Source organism: Amaranthus tricolor, chromosome 7 (assembly GCF_026212465.1).
Source record: "Amaranthus tricolor cultivar Red isolate AtriRed21 chromosome 7, ASM2621246v1, whole genome shotgun sequence".
Classification (NCBI taxonomy): Eukaryota; Viridiplantae; Streptophyta; class Magnoliopsida; order Caryophyllales; family Amaranthaceae; genus Amaranthus; species Amaranthus tricolor.
Genome location: NC_080053.1, coordinates 29704741 through 29726850, shown reverse-complemented (window position 1 = coordinate 29726850; position 22110 = coordinate 29704741). Strand labels below are relative to the sequence as shown.

The 22110-nt window shown below is 33.0% G+C and overlaps 3 protein-coding genes across 3 annotated transcripts; 2 read left to right on the top strand and 1 right to left on the bottom strand.

Annotated features, from left to right (window-relative positions):
• The first annotated feature begins 1023 nt into the window (after positions 1–1023).
• Positions 1024–9943, top strand: LOC130817597 (probable serine/threonine-protein kinase At1g54610). The gene is made up of 8 exons (XM_057683398.1): positions 1024–1798; positions 3126–3410; positions 3650–3967; positions 5812–6039; positions 6903–7003; positions 7210–7321; positions 8885–9361; positions 9465–9943. Exons 1-8 carry the CDS (start codon positions 1385–1387, stop codon positions 9669–9671), a joined length of 2142 nt encoding a protein of 713 aa, XP_057539381.1. The 5' UTR covers positions 1024–1384; the 3' UTR covers positions 9672–9943.
• A 1233-nt stretch (positions 9944–11176) lies between these two features.
• On the top strand, positions 11177–12655 carry LOC130817598 (thaumatin-like protein). The gene is made up of 2 exons (XM_057683399.1): positions 11177–11334; positions 11728–12655. The coding sequence occupies exons 1-2, from the start codon at positions 11262–11264 to the stop codon at positions 12399–12401; spliced, it is 747 nt and encodes a 248-aa protein (XP_057539382.1). The 5' UTR covers positions 11177–11261; the 3' UTR covers positions 12402–12655.
• A 5184-nt stretch (positions 12656–17839) lies between these two features.
• LOC130818036 (beta-glucuronosyltransferase GlcAT14B-like) lies at positions 17840–21193 on the bottom strand. The gene is made up of 5 exons (XM_057684062.1): positions 20904–21193; positions 19593–20387; positions 19435–19510; positions 19237–19352; positions 17840–18707 (listed from the first exon to the last, which is right to left on the bottom strand). Exons 2-5 carry the CDS (start codon positions 20176–20178, stop codon positions 18208–18210), a joined length of 1278 nt encoding a protein of 425 aa, XP_057540045.1. The 5' UTR covers positions 20179–20387; positions 20904–21193; the 3' UTR covers positions 17840–18207.
• Between the last annotated feature and the right edge of the window lie 917 nt (positions 21194–22110).

Here is a 22110-nt window from a genome sequence, read left to right as displayed (position 1 = left end):
TAGTTGTGATCAAACAACACTCTAAATTAATATTAATAAAACCACTATAGTTGTGGATGAGATCGGACATTTCTACATCCCATTTTCACATAATTGTTTGATTCCGATTTAACCTATGCATCCATTTTTTGACATTATTCACCAAAATATTCTTATTTTGCATTTTACACTCTTTTTTAATATAATGTAGGACGAGGGGGAGGGGGACTAAGCGAGATCAATCCTAAAACCTCGTTTAAGTAATGTGATACTTATTTCAATTTAGATAAGACCTAATTCTCAAATTGTATTTTTACTCGTAGATTATCAAATTGTATATTACTCTTAGGGGTGTTTGGTATGGGAATATAAAATGTAATAGAAAGAAAAATGATAAAGAGGAGTAAGGGTAAGGGTTTGGGTTGTAGTTATATGTTGTTTGGTATGAAAATATAAGGAAAACACTTAATTGATCATAAAAAAGGGAATTTGTTACTTGACATAAATGGATGGTAACAAAGTAAGAGTATCCATTACCCTCAAGAAAGGGATTGAGTTAACCTAATATCATACCAAATAAATATGTGTAGTAATGGTAATTAAATCCCTTACTTAGTATTAAAAAGTTCATACCAAACACCCCTTAATGTAGATTAACAAGTTAAACAATTAAAACTTAAAATAATAGGACGATTATTTAATACTTTTATATTAAACTAGGCGGACTAACAAATATACTGATACATGCTGGTCTTGTTTTAATTTCGCTATCCACCCATTTATCTTGACGGAAAAATATTAACCGTCTAAATTGTTTTTTTTTGAAAATTATTATCTAAATCCGTTCATTTTTTAAGCCGAATAAATCCAACATGACACATTCGCCCGCCATAAACAACTCTAGTTTGGTGTTTGATTTTGCATCGCTAACCCCACCGGCAAATAATCCTTCTAAAAAGGGAAATCCACGCGTCAAAATGAGCGATTGTAACTCATATAAAAAGAATGTCTCTTTCTATTTCCCCTTTTCTCCCTACACACACACACTTCCACTCTCATCTCTGCCGTCTTCACTCACAATCTACACTGCTTCATATAAATTCCTCAGTAAAAAAAAACCAATAATTATAAACTCTCTCTCTCTCTTCACAAACCAACATTACACTTTCTTTCTCTCTCTTCTCAATTCCCAATTACCAATTAATGCCTCAGATCCATCTCTTATGTTTTCTCTCCTAGGGTTTCATGATATTCAATTCATTCTACTCACATTTTATTCAAACATTCAATTTTAGGGTTTCGAGGGTAACGTCAATGGCGGAATTGAGTCAGATCTTGTGAAATTGAGATGCGTTTTTTATGTGGAATATTGGATTTACTGTGAAACTTCAAATTAGGGTCAATTATGGGTTGTATATGCTGTAAACCTTCTGCAATTGAAGATGATAGTAAGGATTCTTCGAGAGAGAGACTTGCAATTAGTAAACCGGTTTCTTCGCTTAGGAGTGAAGATCAGAGTAGAATTGAGAGTAATGAAGGTTGTTGTAATAATGACGATAAGGTTTTGTTGATTGATAAGCAGGTAAACAATGGTAGTCGTGTTCGTTTACATGGTGAGAGTTTTGATCGGAAGAGGGATAAAGCCGAGTTTATTGTTGGTAATCAATTTCAGTATCATCCAGCTAGTGGGACGGTTCCGAAATCACTTGAAGGAGAGCAGGTTTCGGCTGGTTGGCCTACTTGGCTTGCTGCAGTTGCTGGGGAAGCTATTAAAGGATGGGTTCCTAGAAAGGCTGATTCCTTTGAGAAGCTTGATAAAGTATGGTTTTATGTTTTTTGGTTTCTTGATTTTGATAGTATAATTCAATATGGGCTGATCTTTAAGTGAATTGCTTAAATGACTAAATTGGTGGATTTATTACGTTTTAAACTTAATTGGTGGAATTAATTAAATTTGTTTTATGGTGTTATTCAAGATAATACTTTATATAAACCCAATTCCAATAAGTAGATTCTGCCTCAGTGCAGTTAGGGGTCCGATGTATGCAATCTTAACCTTCGTAATATCAAAAAAGTTGTATCCCATTAACCCCATTTTTTAGCAAACATCACCTGCACATCAATAAACGATGGCCATGATTTGGTGAGCTTTTTAAGTAAAGAACTATTAATCAATGGGTCAATCGAGAATGGACATAATCACATAAGTATTGTGCAGGAAACAAAAATATAAATGGAAAATTTGTTGCTTGGTGATATTGATGGCTTGATACTCTTTGGTTATGTAGGAATAAATGGCATGGACTAGATTTGGATGGAGGTTGATGTTTAGGTGGGAGAGTTTTATTGGGTCAATTTATTTATTTTGTTGTACTGGAGTATTTATGATAATTTGGTGGGAGTTTACTGGGTCAAAATTCTAGTATTTTAGTGTGCCGAAGAATTTTTGTGTGACAAGTTTTCTAGTGCTAACTTTGATCAACTGGTTACATATTACCACTCTAGTTCTCTTGAATATTGTTTTAAAAATATTTATTTGCTTCTCTTCATGAAAATTGATTTACTCAATCAGCTCAAAAATTGCGGAGGAAAACATTCGTTTACTAAGATTTTATGCATCACTTGAAATACTAGGTCTACACAATTTGACTTAGCAAGGACTTATTCGTCTACCCTCAAGTTATTTTTTTGGGAGTAAGTTGTAGCTCTTGACTAAGCTTTGTGGGTTACATTGTCAAAAATATGACAGCTCTTTTGGAATGGGGAAATTGCTTACTTTTTGACAGCAGCTAGGTAAATATATTGATAAATGGTGCTTGAGCTGTTAGAGGTTTTTGGCTTTTTGCTGCTTTTGCGTCGCTTTGATGGAAGTTATATTTAACTTATGTTGTTACATTGAAGTCTAGAACGCAAAATTAGTACTGTAGCTTAGAGTGGACTGGTTCTGGTGAATGCCTTTGGCTTCTTTATTTAATTTTAGAAGTGGTTTTGTTGTATTTGGCAAGTGTACAAGTTTTCTGCTTGCAGTTTTGAGCATGACTTATGAAATTGCTTATTTAATCGAATTTGTTGTCTTGATATTACTAGTATGTTCTTTGAGTTTTGACATATTTTATAATATATAATTGTCAAACTTGTCTTTGCAGATTGGCCAAGGAACTTACAGTAATGTTTATAGAGCTCGGGATCTTGAACAAAGAAAAATTGTTGCTTTGAAGAAAGTTAGATTTGACAACTTGGAGCCTGAAAGTGTGCGCTTCATGGCTCGAGAGATTCATATTCTTCGTAGATTAGAACATCCTAATATAATAAAACTTGAGGGTCTTGTTACATCAAGGATGTCTTGCAGCTTATATCTTGTTTTTGAATATATGGAGCATGACCTTGCAGGGCTTGCATCACATCCAGCTGTAAAATTTACTGAACCACAGGTATTGATTCTTTGAGTCCTCCATTTGGATGTTCTTATAGTATGTATGTGTTATGAATGTGGATGCCTCAAAGTTTATGTATGTGTTATGAATGTGGATGCCTCAAAGTTAAAGTGTTCCTATCAGATTTTGATGGTTAATAAACAATAATTAGATCTAAGCATTTGAATTTCTAGTGTATATCCTCTTCCATGATGCTTTAGCTTTCTAATCTTGCATATACATGCCCACTTGCCCAGGTTAAATGCTATATGCAGCAGCTGTTATGTGGACTTGATCACTGTCATAGCAGGGGTGTTTTACACCGAGATATTAAGGGGTCTAATCTTTTAATTGATAACAATGGGATACTGAAGATTGCAGACTTTGGTTTGGCAAGCTTTTATGATTCTCATCGAAGCCAGCCTCTGACAAGCAGAGTTGTGACTCTTTGGTATCGGCCTCCCGAACTTCTACTTGGTGCAACTTATTATGGTACAGCAGTGGACTTGTGGAGTACAGGTTGCATACTTGCTGAACTCTATGCTGGGAAGCCAATAATGCCTGGACGAACTGAGGTATTCTGTTTTGTTCTACTCATGACTAGAACTTTGATTTCTATGTGCATGCGATATTCAGATAATTCTTTGCTGAAACCAATTCCTGGCTTATGGTTCCATTTCCATCAATAATTCTTTGTGGGATAGGCGCCTGGAAAGGCTTTATGCTGAATATTTTCAGAAAAGGATGAGCTAAAACCCAGGAATGGTGATGGAATAGGTTCAATTTGGTGGAAAAATTTATTTGAAATTGCGTAAATAGGTATTGAGTTTGTTTCATCCATTCACAAACTGTGGTTGCTCAGCTTTATTACAACGAACTTCTGATTAAGGCTTTAACCCTATCCTATTTAAAGAGCTTGTGTTTCTGATGATTGCATTAGAATAATTCATTGCCACACAACACAATATATGCTCCGTGGAGATGATTACTACTTATATTGGAGGGTTGGTGGTTAAGGGTCTTATAAATTTGCTTTTAGGTTTAGGGTTTTTTCGGGTCGGGTTAAACAATGCTTGCAACTTGTTCAAGATTTGGTGTCTTTGACTTTGGGTTAATTAACCTTATAGGTATAGCACTATATATAGGGAGATGATCACGTGAAAACCAAACAATTGGTGAAAACTATGAAAACCATGGAAAAAGGAACCCAATTGGCAACAAAGGGGTACGCACACCCTTATAAATGGCAAATCAGTAGATCTTGTCAATTTATGTTGTAACAATGACGGTAGCTGAAATTACCCTATTAATACGCATAGATACACTTCAGTTTTCAGTTTTCAGTGGATCTTCTTTATACATACAAGTATACAACACAACAACAATGTGAAAACTTTAATCCAAAAAGATTGGGATTGTCTAGATGACCCAATAGTTCATGTGGTCTTCCCTATACACACATACACACAATGTATAGAGAAAAGATAATTCATAGCCAAACTTACAGTTGAAGGAAACGTAAAGAGCATTCTCTTGATCCTTTTTTGGTATAAATGTAATATTTAGAGGTTTGTTGGGTCAAAACAAAGATAATTTTTTTTTCAATTTTTTTTTGTCACTGATATATCTTGGGTTACTCTGATTCTTGGGAAAACAGGTTTTTGGTTGCAAATGATTTTGTAAAACCGAATATCTTCATTTACGTTTCAGATTTAGTCAATTTTTGGGTACGTCTTGTGATGGTGAATGGTGATGAGGTGGCTTTTTGCTTAAAACTTCAATCATTATTACCTGAAAAGCTTGTATTTGTTTGGCTAATTGTAGAGTAATACTCCCTCCGTTCCTTTAGGTTGTTCACATTTGCCATTTGGGTCGTTTTATATGTTTTCTTCTAATGAATCTTGTTACTATATCGCAAATTTTGGACATAATTAATCTAATTTATCCTCATTTTAATATTTTATTAATGTTTACGGTCTTCACATATTTTCTACTAGCTCTAATTTAACATTTTAATATTGCTTACATGCTTCTCACTAACTTTATTTATTTTAACATTTTTTTAATAGTTGTGGTCCTTATATATTTTTCACTAATTTTATTTTAATATTTTTTAATGCTTATGGTCCTCACTTTTCTTTCATTAAACTTATTCAATAAAATAATATATCAACCATCTAAAAGATTCTAGTTTTCTTAATTCCCGTGAACTTACCTTGTGTGAACAACTTTAAGGAACAAAGGGAGTATAATTTTGTGCAATTGAACTTGTTGCACAAATAAACTGAAATGTTGAGACTTGAGTTTTGTTTTAAGTTGATCCTATGTGTCACAAGTATCTGAGTATCCTCATTGTGTTGGTTTTTCAAAACATGAACAGAGAATGATCTATTGTCCTTATTGTGATCTTACATTATAGGTGGAACAGTTGCACAAGATTTTCAAGCTTTGTGGCTCACCTTCTGAAGAATATTGGAGAAAATCAAAGTTACCTCATGCTACTATCTTTAAGCCCCAACAACCATATTTACGTCGTGTTGGAGAAACATTTAAAGACTTTCCTGCTCCAGCTCTTGGTCTTTTGGAGATTTTGCTTTCAATTGATCCTTCTGACCGTGGTTCTGCTTCTTCTGCCCTTAAGAATGAGGTTGGTTTTCCTTATTATTAAGATTGTTTTTGAGGAGTTCAATCATGTTATGCTTCTTCAATCACAATTTATGTGTTTTTAAGAGAAGTCTGCGCTTATTGCAAGTTCACTGTAAAAACTATTAGACTACTCTCCAAATTCTGTTGGAAATTTGATTTTTGCCCTATTCGTGGTAATCGTAACCATTATGCTCCTTTTAAATTCAAATTATGTGCAACATTAGGGTGTTTAGTACTTTTATCCCCTCTTTGTTATGTATGAATATGACATTCCCCACCATCTATTTTCTGAATATATTAGTGTTTCATGCTTTGCCATACTTCTGTTTTTACTTAGAGAGTTAGAGTGAAACTTGCCCCACATTCAGAGCCTGGAAATAGAAAAATTGAGGGGGACTATGGTTTAAACTCTTGGCGTATTATTGGTTGTACTAAAACTAATTTTATTTTTACCTTTCTGCAACTATCACTTTGTATCTTGTAAGGTAAAATTATACGTCGTAACTTGTAACAATGAAAATGTTTGGGAGGGCCACACCCCTGCCTGTTTATGGGACGTTTGTTTACTATCTAGTGACTATTTTTTTAACTGTTATCTGTCAAGTTCCATGTCCTACCTATATTCAGTCCTTATTTTGTGGCAAACCCTATTTTTGAGTGTAGATGTTATTAGGTTTAGGAATGACAAATCTATCAAAAAATGTAACCTCATATGCTATGTTCTATCTAAAACTGATGCTTTTGGGGATTAATTTTGTAGCTTGTTCACCCACATCCTCAACTCCTTTGCAACTTGAGCTATTTAAGGTTTCTTTTATTGTTTATTTATGGCCTATGCTTAGTGGTAGTTTGTTTGTTCTTCAGTTCTTTACCTCAAAACCACTTCCATGTGATCCATCATGCTTGCCAAAGTATCCTCCGAGCAAAGAGTTTGATGCAAAACTGAGAGATGAAGAAGCTAGAAGGTGAGTATGCTTGCAGTTTTTATTTCCAATTTACTTTGGCTCTGGCTGTCAGCATGTGATATGAGAGAAGAGACTATCTGAGGGTTACAGGGTCATTTGGGAGAAATTAATCACGATTAACATCCTCTCCTCTATTTTCTTATCAAAAAAAATTTGCAGGGTGGGATTTGTGCACACAAGCTTATCTAGTTCTTGCTTTTTTGCAGGCAAGGAGCTGCAAGTAGGGCTCATAGAGGTGACCCCAATAAGAGGGGAACAAGAGAGTCACGTGCCATTCCTGCACCAGATGCAAATGCAGAATTAGCTGTGTCTATGCAGGTAATTTATATTTTATTATTTATTTTGCTATATTTTATTTTTCTGTTTGTGATTCTTTTGTAGTCTTATTTTTCGTAGACTATCTTTTGGATGCTCAGTCAGGACCCGAAATTATAAGATTTAGCTCTGGGATTCTTTCATGATACCCTCTTCATGTCTAAATGTTTTCCCACCTTTCTCAAACGAGCTGATTTAAAATGTTTGTCCACTTTGAAATAATTTTTATTTACTAATAAAATTTTGCCCATAATACCCTCATTTCTTCGGGCTATGGTTACTTCAATTAAAATATTTTCCCATTAGGATCAAGGTGTTGATGTACATTGCACAAGTCATCTTATGAAATGATGGCTTATTTACTTTGTTCAAGGCAATAATTAATCCATTTCATTTTTCAAGTAAAATATTATCCCACATCCTACTCCAAATGTCTAATTAAATCATGTGCACTTCTTATTTATGTGAAGTTGCACATGACATTTTCTACCAAGGGTCAATCGGAAACAACCTCTTTGTCGGTCATATCATCGACAAGTGTAACGTTGCATACAACCAACCTCCCAAATCCCATCCTGGGAAGGAGCTATTTAATGGTATTGGGGCAATGGAATGTTTTCTATTCCAAGATTTCAGTTTCATTTTTGGGGTTTATTATGGACAGTCTTTTAGGAATGGAGGGAGTACCTTCTTTTTTTATTAGTTTTCATGGTTTCAGTATGTATAAATTTAGACCACTTTGATTTACTTTATCACTCTTGATGGAGTTGCTTAAATTTTTACCCTTTATCCTTACCGTAACTTATATATTTTCTAAATATTAAAAAATCCTTTTAAAAGGGTTGCTAATAAATTCTTAGTTTGACACCTTTAATTCTAATAGCTCATCTTGGTTGGTGCATGACCATGTCACTCTGGACTCATGGGCACTGCACATGGATTTTCCTTTGGGTTGATGTGGTGTTAGTGGTGCAAGGTTTAGTTTAGTTTTAGAATAGAAGGGCACTAAAGATGTGCAGAGTTGCTTATGGATCTTATAAAATCTTCAAGTTTAGGATTAGGGTTGGAAACTCTCCGTGAAAGTACAATACTCATGATATATGAACCAAAAAATAACCTTATTCAAAACTAATACACAATGTTGGTGTTTGCACAATTTGGGTTTATGCTAATCCGTGCTTTTCATGGAAAAATAGCTTAGTTAGATTCATCTTTATTTTTCACATGTGCTAGAATTTCTGACCTGAACAGTGTGGTTAGCCTGGAAGTATGCAGAAGAGGCCTGAGGCTAAATTTTAAAAAAGCTGAATCACTTTGCTGATGAAATTTTTTGTGCTGATAAATATTGTCAAGGCTCACTATGAAATGAATTTCAAAATTGAGACAATTGCGCACTAAAGATCTCTTTGACTGGGGGGTTGCTCTAGTTTATATATAGTTTAGTTTTCCATATGCTGACATTCTTTTCCTTTTTATATGGAGTGTGTCTATAACTTTGCTATCCATTCATCTCTATTGTCCATTTTGTAAAGTTGGTTGTGGTACTTGTGTGTTTGCTATTCTTAGAAGAGGCAAGCTCAATCTAATTCAAAGAGTCGAAGTGAGAAGTTTAACTCTCACCAGGAAGAGGTTGCTTCTGGCTTTCCAATGGAGCCTCCGAGAGCTTCTCAAGCAGTAGAAGAATCTAGCATAAGCTGGCAAGGGAATCATTTTAAGAGAGCATCACATTCAGGACCACTTGTTAACCCAGCTGCATGGGTGAAGGCTGGAAAAAACTTGGATGAGGCCCCCAAAATTTCCAATGGGGCTGATTTATCGGCAGTATCGGGTCCAATGGCAGCAAGGAGGAGCTTCTTATCTGAGGAGAAGAGAGAAAAGTCTAGCTCTGTGCAAAATGGTGTGCCAAAAGTTGCTAGGTTCCCTGGATCATTCAAAGAAGCATCGGAATCCATGAATAGGCGAGATCGAGCAGATTGCATGCAGGGTCCTACAAGCTCTCACCGAAATGAAGATGGAAGATGCAGTGAAAAAGATCCTGTGCTTGTAAGTTCTTTCTATCATCAATTCCATCTTTTACCATGCTGATCTCAAATTTCCAAGTTTTCTTTGCACTGCTCCTAATCTGTTGCCTTTCTGTTTTCTCCAGCTTGGTTATGGGTCCAAGGGCAACAAAATTCACTACTCAGGCCCTTTAATAGTCCCATCTGGCAATATGGATCAGATGTTGAAAGACCATGATCGGCAGATCCAAGAAGCTGTAAGACGAGCACGTATAGACAAGGCAAGAATGAGAAAAATGCAGGCTGAAGGAAATAAGGTATCAACCAATTCGTTGTTTGTCGCGGGTCGTTAAAGCTGAATAGTAGATAATATCATTGTAAAGATTAAGGCGCAAATTTGGCTAGAAAGAGATTCACCACAGACAGATAGCTGAAATCAGTGATTTTTTGCTTCTGGAGAAGGAGTCACATTCCGTTTGGGCGAAACCTTTCTTTTTCCTCCTTTTTTTTTTACCCTTTCCCCACTATGTACAGGTTGGTCTCGTCAAGTAAACATGGCTATTGGCCGTTCTGCTGCCAAGCTTGTGGCTCATCCGATTAATTTCAATTCACTTGTAATCAGCTATTCATGTGCAATTTGTGTATCCGAAGATGCCATTCTTGTAGAGATTATTCACACGCTGCAGTTTTTGCGGATATAATATTAAGATACCCGGCAGTAATAGATGTAATTGAGAATCATAACTTGTCTCAGTTGGAGCTAAGTACCCTCTTTTCTAGACGAGATTTCGGGATTGAAAAAAAGATGTTTCTCAGCCTACCCTATAATTCAAAAAATAGACGTAATTGAAAATTTTACCGGTGCTGGCTGAAAAGTTCCAGGTATCGTGATTTTCTCAAGTGTATGCAGCTGCTCCATGGTAAATTTTGGCTTTAATATTTTGACAAGTTTTTCCCAAGAGTCTTCTACGTAGATTTTTGTCAACTATTGTCGATATCAATCGTTTCTTCGTCAAATTGATCTAAATGTAGAATTTCTTCTTCTGATTGATCAAAATGTAGAATTTCCATTACGACATGTCGAGTTTTTAATGATGCCTTGTATATTATAAGACTCAAACAGTGGCAGAATTTGAGGATTTCGGTCAAGGTTTCAATGGCAGAGCGAAAATTCACAACATTGTACTGAGTTTTGATTATAGAACTTTGTTATATATTTCATCTTTAAGTGTAAAATACACTAATATATCGTTACACAAATTATAGTACTATAACATAATGAACCATAATACGATCTTTGTTAACAAAGCTAAAAATATTGGTTCATCCGAAACTACCTCTCCTTTACGAATTTCTCTGCCATTCTGCACTGATTCAGACGGACATAATAATCAATCTGATTCGGTTCTCTGTTGCTGCATCAAAGTCATAAGTCGCTTGTCGTTCTGTGAGCAATCCATGTCTTATACACCTGACCCTCGTTATTTCGCCATGTTTTTTGTTTCTTTGTTTTCATTTGCACGTCTTTCTCGAGGAAAGGATCTCTTTAGTGGCAACCTTCTTATTAAAGTCTAGTATTGTACTGTCTACTACTAACTTAAGTATAACTCCAGCAAGAAGCAACCAAGACATTCTCTGGGGCAGACAAAACAGGATACAGATTTAGTATAATCACCTCAATTCTTCACCAGATTGTCCAGCAAGTAAAGGATATATTTGTCTCCTTTATTTGCAAAACAATTTCTTTGTTGTTTATAAATTTCTAAAGGTTCCATAGGGATAACTTTAAAAAGGATTAAAATATTTAAAAGTACTTTTAAATATTAAAACTGATTTAAAGTGAAATAAAGATTACCCAATCTAAATCTAAATTCTATATAAATCTTTAGTCACTGGTTTAAAGTTAATACAAACACTAAAACTTAAGCTATTCTATCATATTCATGGGGAAGAACTTGTTGCTTTCATACTGTTTTTTTCATCCTCTACTACTACTATCTTCCATTTTTGGAACAGGTATTTCTATCTTCAGGGAAAATTTTGAGTATGTTCAACATGTTCGCTGTATAAGATTCCAAAAAATTAGGACCCTTAATTTATTAATGTAGTATGTGTTAAGCTTTACAAGAATTTGTTAATTTTTACTTTGCCTCTGCCTATCTTTCTGTTTTTTAGTTTGAATTAGCTACATATATTCACTACTCGGTGAAGTTGCAGTTTAGGTAATGTTAAGTCGTGCAACTAGTTGTTTTCAGAACGTTATAGCGTTACAAAAAACTAACGACTATAGTTGCCCTATAACTACTTTACTCCGAGCAGGCTTATAAATGTGTTTTTACGTTTAAAGCAAGCTCGTATTATTTGAGTTAAAACTTTGACATAGTTGTGTCTTGTGTGTTTCATTAACAGATGCAATTCAACTGATAGTAGTTAACAACTGTAACCAAGATTTGTGGCCGGGGATCCTAGGTAACCCAGGTCAGCAGAACCCAAAAGAAGGCGGTTTCCATCTCTCGAGTGGTGAGGAAGTTGTCCTAGACCTGCCCGAAAAATGGGCAGGAAGGCTATGGGGTAGACAAGGTTGCAGCTTCGACAAACAAGGAAGAGGAGAATGTGAGAGTGGCGACTGTTCCGGACAGCTTAATTGTCGCGGCACAAGTGGAGTTCCACCAGCCACAGTCGTAGAAATGACATTTGGCTCGTCAGTCTCCCCTCTTCACTACTACGATGTTAGCCTTGTCGATGGATTCAACTTGCCGGTTTCTATGAAGCCAGTAGGGGGTGGGGTCGGATGTGGTGTCGCTAAATGTGACGCGGATATCAATATTTGTTGCCCTTCAGCATTGGAAGTCAAGAAGGGGAATAAGGTTGTGGGGTGTAAGAGTGCTTGTTTAGCTATGCAATCAGCAAAATATTGTTGCACAGGGAAGTTTTCTGACCCTAAGACTTGTAAGCCTACTGTTTTTGCTAATTTGTTTAAGGCTATTTGTCCTAAGGCTTACACTTATGCCTATGATGATTCTTCCAGTCTTAATAGATGTAGAGCTCCTAGATATGTTGTAACTTTTTGCCCACCAAATTAGATCAATCTATTGATCGCGTAGATTATTGTCTCGAAATTTTATTAGATTACGAATTAATCATTTTTGGAAAGATTGAATGCATAATTGATAATAGTACGGTGTTTTAGAGATCTCAATTTAGTTTTTGTATATTACTCTTTATATACTATTGGGTTTGTTATATATCTTTCGAAAAGTTCTCATATAGAGAAATGAAATGTTGCAAATTCAATGAGATGAAAGGATCAGAGATTATCCCAATTCTCGGAAGAATGCATAAAATTAGGCATAATAAAGAATGTATGGTTGGCAACACATAATATGAAAGAATATAAAATGGAAAAGCAAGGATTATCAACACTAACTAGCTAAGTGCCACATTATTCGTTGATCTCTGCGTAAATTGTGAATCAAAAAAATGTATTATGCTCATCTTGCGATTATTTTTAAATAATTTTGAGTGAATTATAGATTTAAAAGGCAAATTAGCTCGCAAATTTTTTAATCTTAATAGTTGATGGAGTACTACATGTAAAATCTACACTTTAAGTGTAAGGTAAAATCACAAGGAATTCTAGTAATTATAAAATACATACAATTTATTTATTACTCCCTATGTTCTGCCAATTTTGCACCAAAGTCGTGGGAAAATTAAGAAAATTAGATAAGTATTTTATGGAAAAAAAAATGGAGAAATTTATGGATTATAAAATATGCCTGTGTTCTCATATGAATTTCTTTGCATAGTACATGGGTATATCCGTATATATATACAGGAAATGTAGTACAATAAAATTATTCTACAAGATGTTGGTTAACTAAAGATCACGTGAGATGAACATAGAAAAGGATATAAAGCTAACTTAAAATGGAAGATTACAGTAGGGATTTGATAGTTAACCGAATAATTGGGATTTGATAGTTAACGAACAATAACTCTCATTCGTAAATCACCCTTAAAAAATAAAAATTATAATAATAAAATAAATAAAATCAAAAAAGTAAATCAAAATAATAAAGTTTTAACCTTATCAAATCGTACCACATAAAAATAATTTGTTAACTTTATAATAACCGTTATTTACTAAGACTTCCTTATCCCAATAATCACCCAGAATTAGATAGAATAATTTGCAAAGTATTGATGAAAATAAAAAAAAAAAATATGAATCATGATCATAAAAAGAAATAGGATAAATTTAATAAAACAGACTAAAATAAAAGGTAGAGTGAATTTGATAGGACTGAGAAAGTATTGGCTAACAGTACCTAATTAATGAAAAATATTAGCAATGAACTAAAATTTAATTGGAATTTGAATTTATTTTACATTTAGTGAATAAATATTGAAAAATTATGTGAATATCAAATAATGGAGTTGGATTTTGAGCAAAGATTAAATTAATTTAAACCCATTTAGATAAATATTATTTTTCTTTAATGAAATGGGGAAAATGGAAAATAATTAAGGAATTGAATAGGACATATAACGCTATGGCAGAAGGCCAAAGAAGGTGTAGAACAACGAAGATTCAAATAGCATTGATTTGATTTGGGACATATAACAGAAAATTCTCAACATAATACTACTCCCTTTGCATATTAGTTGTTACGCTTTACTTTTTCGTCTTTTTCTTTCTACTTTATTACAAAAATTTTTATAAAAAATATTTATTTATATAATTTAACTCTTTCTTTATATCATTAAACATTCTAAATAATTCAATTATTTTTAAATTTTTATTTAATGTATAATTGTACGTCCTCTATTCCATAATACTTGCACTAAAACAATTTTATCATTCTGTGTAATTTATATATTTCGGCTATTATACGAGAAAAAACATAGTCATGTGGAATCTTGTTTTATTCGTCTCGTCACATATTTTCATAATATTAAAATTTTATAATATTTAGTTATATATAACTTTAGATATAAATGATCCGACAAATGCATTGGATTACGCAAAAATGTGTATGATGTAAGTATTTTAGAACGGAATCCCAATTCTTAAAGTTCGCCACTCTTTTCATTTTTTCGCCACCCCTTTTTTATTGGAATTACTAAAATGCCCTTAAGTCTATTTTTAATTATAAAATCAACCATTATTATTACTAAACTAAATTTTTTAATAATAATTATATTCAAATAAAAAATATTAATTTTAAAAAAGAAAACAACTTTTTAAAATCGGAAAATAAGTCTAATCACATGTTTTGTGTTGAAATTTGATACATGATCACTCTTTTGGTCAAAACTTTTGATTGAAAAATCACATTATTGCAATGTTTGCGGCATTAGAATCTAAGATTCAAGATCTTTACAATGATATATTATATACCCAATTTCGATAACCGAGCGAGAAATGATGATCGTTTAAAATTTGCTTGTGCTAAAATTTGATATATGTTCAATCTTTTGGGCATAACTTCTTATAGAATAATTGTATTAATGCAAGGTTTGCAACATTAGATTTTAGACTTCAAGAGCTTTCCAACGACATATTATATGCCCAACTCTGACAATCGAGCGAGAAATGACGACTGTTTAAAATTTGTAGTAATGTCTAACATCCAGTCGCGTAAAATGTGTGACCGAACTGCAGTGGAGTCACGCTTTTTGCGCGACCATACACGGTCTGGTCGTGCGTTTTACGCGACCATACCGCAGTCCTGGATGTTAAAAATCCCTGCAAACTTTAAATGGTTGTCATTTCTTGTTCGGCATATAATATGTCGTTGGAAAGCTCTCGAAATCTAGTTTCTAATGACATAAACTTTGCATTAATACAATTTTTCTATAAAAAGTTATGCTCAAAAGATTGAACATGTATCAAATTTCAGCACAAACAAATTTTAAATGATAGTAATTTCTCACTCGGTTATCGAAATCGGGCATATAATATATTATTGGAAAGATCTTGAAGTTTAGGTTCTAATACCGCAAATATTGCAATTGCTATTAAAATTTATAGCAAAAAAGGTGAACATGTATTAAATTTCAACACACATTTTTTTCTTAAATTAACGATCATTATTGATGCTTATTGAATCATTTTGGTGATTATTTTCATTTGCCACAGTAATTCGATTTTTAGTTTTAGCTTGTTTTAGTTTAATGATTATTCGGAGAGATGTTAAAGATTAAAAATTTAAAAAGTAATTAAAGATAATTTTAAAAGTTTAATATATAAAAGATGACAGACAAAATGAAAAGTAGTTAAGTACGAGCGACGGATGGAATATAAATTTGACAATGCTTGTCGTGAATTTAGCCGCGTATAAATGCTGAACCTTTTTTCACATGTGAATTCCCTTCCTTTTCCCAATTCTGACACGCCAAATTATAGTTGACGTTGACCAATGGAATTGCAAGTAGGTTGATGCAAAAAATAAAAAAAATTAAATAAATAATAAGTATTTTATTTAATACTCCTTTAATTTACTACTAATGTCCCATTTGCTTTATGCACTCTATCTAATATACTTATTCAATTATTAATATTTCTAATTGTGCATAATTAAAAATTATGGAAAGTTAATATGAATAATCCTTGCATTGAAACGAATCATACAAGATTCCACTTGACTATGTTTTAACTTATAGATTAATAATAAAATATAAATTAAAAGTAAGAGATGAATAGTGTCCAAAAAGTAAATGTGACGTTAGTGCTGAATTGGAGGGAGTATTAGGATAAAATAAAATTCGAATTTGTGGTTTGAGATATGATATCGTATTGTTGAACAAATTAAAGTTTATTGATTTCTTTTCTTCCAATGATTAATCATATGAATTGAAATCAGATTAGAACAGACAATATCAGATTAAACTAGACACATTTAAATTAATTGGGTGTAAATGGCGACTTTACACACATTCTAATTCTTGTGGCTTCACTTTTGCAAATAGAGTATGAGAATGTCAATTTTTCTAAGCAGTTGATAGTTATAAATAAATATTGATCAAATGTGGCCAATTTGTTTGACTATTACGTTAATTATACCTTGAAAAAGATTAGCATATAATAATACTTTTCATTACTTGACAATGTCAAGTACGGAATTCCTACTTCCCTTGCTAATTAGACATTTGTGCCAAACACCATTTATAATATTATACTATAACAATTACTAATTATATATATATATATATATATATATATATATATATATATATATATATATATATATATTCATCATTTGTAAAAATTTATTACTAACATGCTTTAATTGGGCAAAGACGAATTCAGAATATCAATATAAGACCATAAACAAAAAAAATTAATTTTCTCTACATGTATGTAGAACCATCTTAGTTTTTTTTTCGTATTGTTGAGTGTAATTGGGCCTAATCCTATATTTCAAAGATGTAAACTTTAGGTTAATGGAGATTATTAATTGCATTGTATAAAATAAGAAAAAGTCTATTTAAAAATGAGGAATAAATATGATTATGAAAGCTTGACTTGGTGGTTCATGGGAGTTGAGTCATTACTCTATTGATGTGGTTGCTCTTAGATTTTTTTGATTTTTTTCAATTTTGAAAAGTCATGTTCAAATCTAGAATACTTAACAAATAACAATATAATGGCCATTTTGAATATTTGTGGACCCCTGCATACAAATTTAAATATAAGACTAATGAAATTATAAATCAAATCAATAATTTTATATTTCAATAACTAGTTTAAATTTTGATGTACAAAATAGTAAAGCAAATAATTAATTTTTAAATACTTCATTAATAATTTATTTTCAACAAACAAATCTTTGATATAAAAATATAAAAACATTTCACAAATATACACACTCAATACGGCTAGTCTCTTGAGATATCGTCTTTTTAGAGATGTATTTCAAGCCCAGCCCATTAAAATTAATACCTACTTACCGTATTCATAATGCCTACTTACATTATTTTTATGCTTACTTACCGTATCCTTAATGCCTAATTTTAATATCTTAAATGTTTACTTACATTATTTTTAATGCCTACTTACAATATTTAAAAAAATATATAATGAGCCAACTCAATTAAAGATTACTTCACAAAAATTTGTGCACTCCATATACTTGGTGAGAGCATAAAGGGATTGTCATCTTTAATCATGCATTTGGCTTTAAGAATTTTCTATATATATATATATATTTTGTTTTAGTGAGATCCAACTAAACAATTAACTGTACCTTATTTGATACTCAATTATAAACAAAAATAAAAAAAAGGTCATTATCCTAATAATTTTGAGATTTTACCCTTAAAACAATGTGTTTTATCTTAACAAAATTTTTCTTACCATTTAATATATTATTGATTAATCGTCGATGAAAAATAATTTTGAATATATATATATATATATATATATATATATATATATATATATATATATATATATATATATATGATACTCAAAAATTATAAAAACATTTAAAGGGATCAAAATCAAAATGAGGGCTATTGGTAAATGTGTTAATGTTGTATAAACATCAAAGGTAGTAGTTTTCTGCACAAGAGTAGCACTATCCTTTCCTTCAGAACACTGAAGAAATCATATGTACCAAAACTGTAAACATACATCATAACAAGTGAGACTAAAATCAGCTATGGCCTAATCACTGCACTGTTAGTAACTAACCCCAACCGCAACAAATTCGTCAGCAGTTCAGCGTGCAAAGAGCAACCGATACATACTTGAACACCCGCCAAGTAAACGATCACTTGTCGGGTGTTGCCCTCTCTCCAGATCGATCTTCTACCTTGTATGCCAAGTAGCATCATCTTTGCTCTGTTACGTTCCGACAAGTAAGTTTTCTGGTGTAGATTCTATTTACATTGTCTTCTCTGAAATGCTTCTGCGGAAACTATTTTTGACATAAGTCGAGCGAGCCTTTCAGCACCAGGACCTGGTTTAACCTTGTCGGGGTTTTTAACTTCGCTACAGCGTGGTTTACCGCCACACCACTTGCCAGGAGTAACACTCACATTCACCCGGCCAAGAAGTTCTCGATCAATTTTATCCAATGCAGGATCATCTTGCTTGAATTTCCGAGCAAATGGGGCGTTGCTGGCAATCATCTTATTGGTGTCGTTCAAAGTGAGAGTGTGCGGGTGCTGTTTGGGTGGTGAATCCCAGGAAATATAGTGAAGGTCGTGATTAACAACGGTTTTAGCAAACTCGGGTGCATTGCAGATGACAGTATGGAAGTAGCCTTCGGGAGAGGATACGAAGTTTGTGTAGTACATAAGCATCGTTCTAGGTAAGTTATCCCATCCCCAAATCAAGTATTCCACGAAATCATGTGAAAGAGCCATCCATGCCGAACCTGAATAATTTATGCGAAATGCTTGATCATACAATCATATATAAACCAGAACAACTAGGCATTAAACATGATCTTGATGAGAAGCAAAGCTGTTAAGAGTATTTAACATATCTTGAGGCCTTAACCATCAGCTCAAGCTTTTAGTTGAGTTGGTTCCTTAACATGATATTAGAGCTAGCATGAAAAGAGGTCACGGGTTCGAACATTTAGCGTCAGGTATAAGGAGCGTCTGTGCTACAGACACACTTCTAGCCCGAAGGGCTCTTACGTGAGGGGCGTGTTAGAGTATATAACATATCTTGAGGCCTCAACCATCAGCTTAAACTTTTGGTTGAGTTAGTTCCTTGACAGTTCAATTAAGGGATCAATTTGCTCTCAAATCACGCTCATCCAACCAACGGTAAACAATTAACAAACAGAAATTTGAATGAATTAACACATCATTTAATCAGTATTTACGCGTAACGATCATCGCTCATACGTAAACAGATTTACAGGTTTACCAAGACTAGTTTCACGAAAGACTAACCAGTAAACAACTTAAACGATGTAGGTAAATTTCTCCTTGGTTGAACCCGAAATATATCCGATTTTTTTGATGAGTAAAGTCCCGGGTCTATGTACAATGGCATAGCCCTTGCACCCCTGCAACACATAATCAATAATAAGCAAATTGCTAATCCACATAAATTTCGCCTAAATTCTTGCGCAAATACTAAAAACTTACTCCTTCCAACCTAACCGGCCAGTATGATCGATAAAGTTCAGCTTCCTGTCTATCTTCGAAAACGTATATATAAGATCTACAAAACGTCGAATAATCATCAATTAACACATAACCATCATCATTTTGATAAATTTCAGTTGATAAGAAACAAAATTTACCATCTTGGGTGACTAAAGGATAATCAGAAGCACTGAGATTGATAAACCAATCCCAATCATTATATTTCTTGAGAAGGATAGCACAAGCATGTAGTGTATTGGAAACCATAGTAGGTCCTCTATAAGTCACAATATTTGCTTTTGTTATCATGTGTACATTCCCAACACTAACAAACAATGGATCACTATCAATTAGTGCAGCAAGATCCAATCTTTCCTCTGGTGGGGACTCTAAATCCAAGTGAACTATATACTGGTTTCTTGGATGATACAATGCCTGCAATGTCCTCCATAGCTTACGCGAATCGCCCTTAGACCCCGCAATCAAATATGCAAAACGAGGGAGCGGGGGTGCAGAAGGTGGAGGGGGAGGCTGAAATAGTACTGATTCTACAAATAAAGGATTTGTTTGGTTCAAGGATGATCTAGAATAGTGTGATATGAGGGCATTTATAGTATGGATTGAAGAAAGTAGACTCATATTGAAGAATGTAGCTATGAGAAATACACATATTACAGAACTTATCACAAGAGGAAATGCCCATCTCCTCTCTATGTTTAATGAAATTCCTTCAAAAGCTTTCATAATGACCCTTCAACTTAAAATTTTCTCATTCAACAAAAATCAAATAAACCCTAAAAAACCCTTTAAAGAATCACTAAATTTGTAGAGATTCAATCATCAACTATGTAAGGATTAAGAGGATTTCCAGGATTTCACCAGCATCTAAAGCAACTTCATCTCCTTATTCAGGCAATTCTCTACTATGATGAGATCATAGGATTAAAAGAAATCTGCCAAAAGATTGATGGGTTTTAGTAACAGAATCTCAGCATAATCAAGTAAGATCTCATTAAGTGGTAACAATTAATACTTCAACTGACTCATAAATTGTAATAAAACAAACAGATATAACTCAAAAGGATCAATCAATCAAGGCAATTAGGCAACAAAACAGAAATTGAATTAATTGGTACTTCATACAATACAAATAAGTATTAATGAAACAGAAACTTCAATCAGGCAAGTATTCATAAAATGGCAAAAACAGAAACATACTAAAATCAGCATTAACTTTTATATTGGGAAAGCAACAGTTATAAACAACCCAAATCAATTGCATCCATGAACTGACAATAATATGAAAAATGAAATTACAATGGATTTCAAGAATAACCCAACATTACCCAGAAAAATAAAACTGAAAAAAGATAAACCCAGATAAATTAAGCTGAAAAAAGATAAACCCAGAAAAATGAAACTGGAAAAAAGATGAACCCGGAAAAATTTAATAGAAAAGAGAAAGAAACCTTAAGAGAAAAGAGCTGAAAGCATCGGAAGAAGAAGAGTTGAAGGCTAAATAATGGGAGATCTCATAGTGGAAGGAAAAGTGGGAGAAATTTATAGGAAAGTATGGAGATGGTTGACAATTTTTTATTTTTGTACTCCAATACTCAATTTCATACAGATTTGGAGAGAGATGGAGAAAGTATGCTTGTGGAGAATGGAAATGACTAAAATAGAGTAACATAGTTGAATAGAATTATAGAAGTACATTTGTGACTTTGGGTATAGGAGGACTAGTCTAGGACCCCATTTTTACAACGCACAAGTTCTTGACTCAAAATATAATAAAGCACTTAAAAAAAAAACTTGCTTTACTTGATCTCACAAGATCATTCTCTACATGTTCTCTCGAAACATTGTCTTTTTCAAAATAATTTAAGTTTAACTATGTAAATCGTATCGTATTGGGTGGTTCACGTATTGTGAGTAGTATCGTGCTTTGAACGATCTCTTTGTGAGTTTGACAAGTTTCATATAGTTTGTTGTTATACTTTAGACAAGATTCTTTAAAATGTTGATTGCAATAAAATATTCATAAAAAATCAAGGTTGTTATAATCGCGATCCGGATCGTAAAATCGTACGATTTTACGATTCCAATTGCACCTATCGAGTTGAATCGGGGTTAAAATCAATCCTGGGTAAAATCGCTGGAAAAATCATTAGAATCGGTTAAAATCAGTAAAATCGTAAAATCATACCGATTTTACAAAATGGACATTTTAAGCGATAATTTTTAAATATTATAGGTCATGTGACAATTCTTGACCTATTTGATACTTTTAATTAGAAGAAACATTTTTTTAAATCTTCTTTTCACCTTTATTTGTCATTTTCTGCAATTATTCTCATCATTTTTCTTCTATTTCATATTTACTCAAGCTTTTAAATCATTCTTCCCCAACCCTACATGTAAGTAATTTTTGTAATGCACCTAAATCTAAAAGTTTCTTAGTGGTGAAAATTAATCTGTGCACTCTATTTGTCTAGGTTTGAATAGACTAACTAGACTCTAAGTCAATTTGTTTGTTTTTTGTTAAATGATATAGAATTACAACTAAGAATTAGATATTTTATGAATTATATTGCAAAAATAATAGATAAAAATGAATCTAAGTGTATTTTACATTGAAAATATCTCAATAATAAATACAAATAACAATTACGTCTT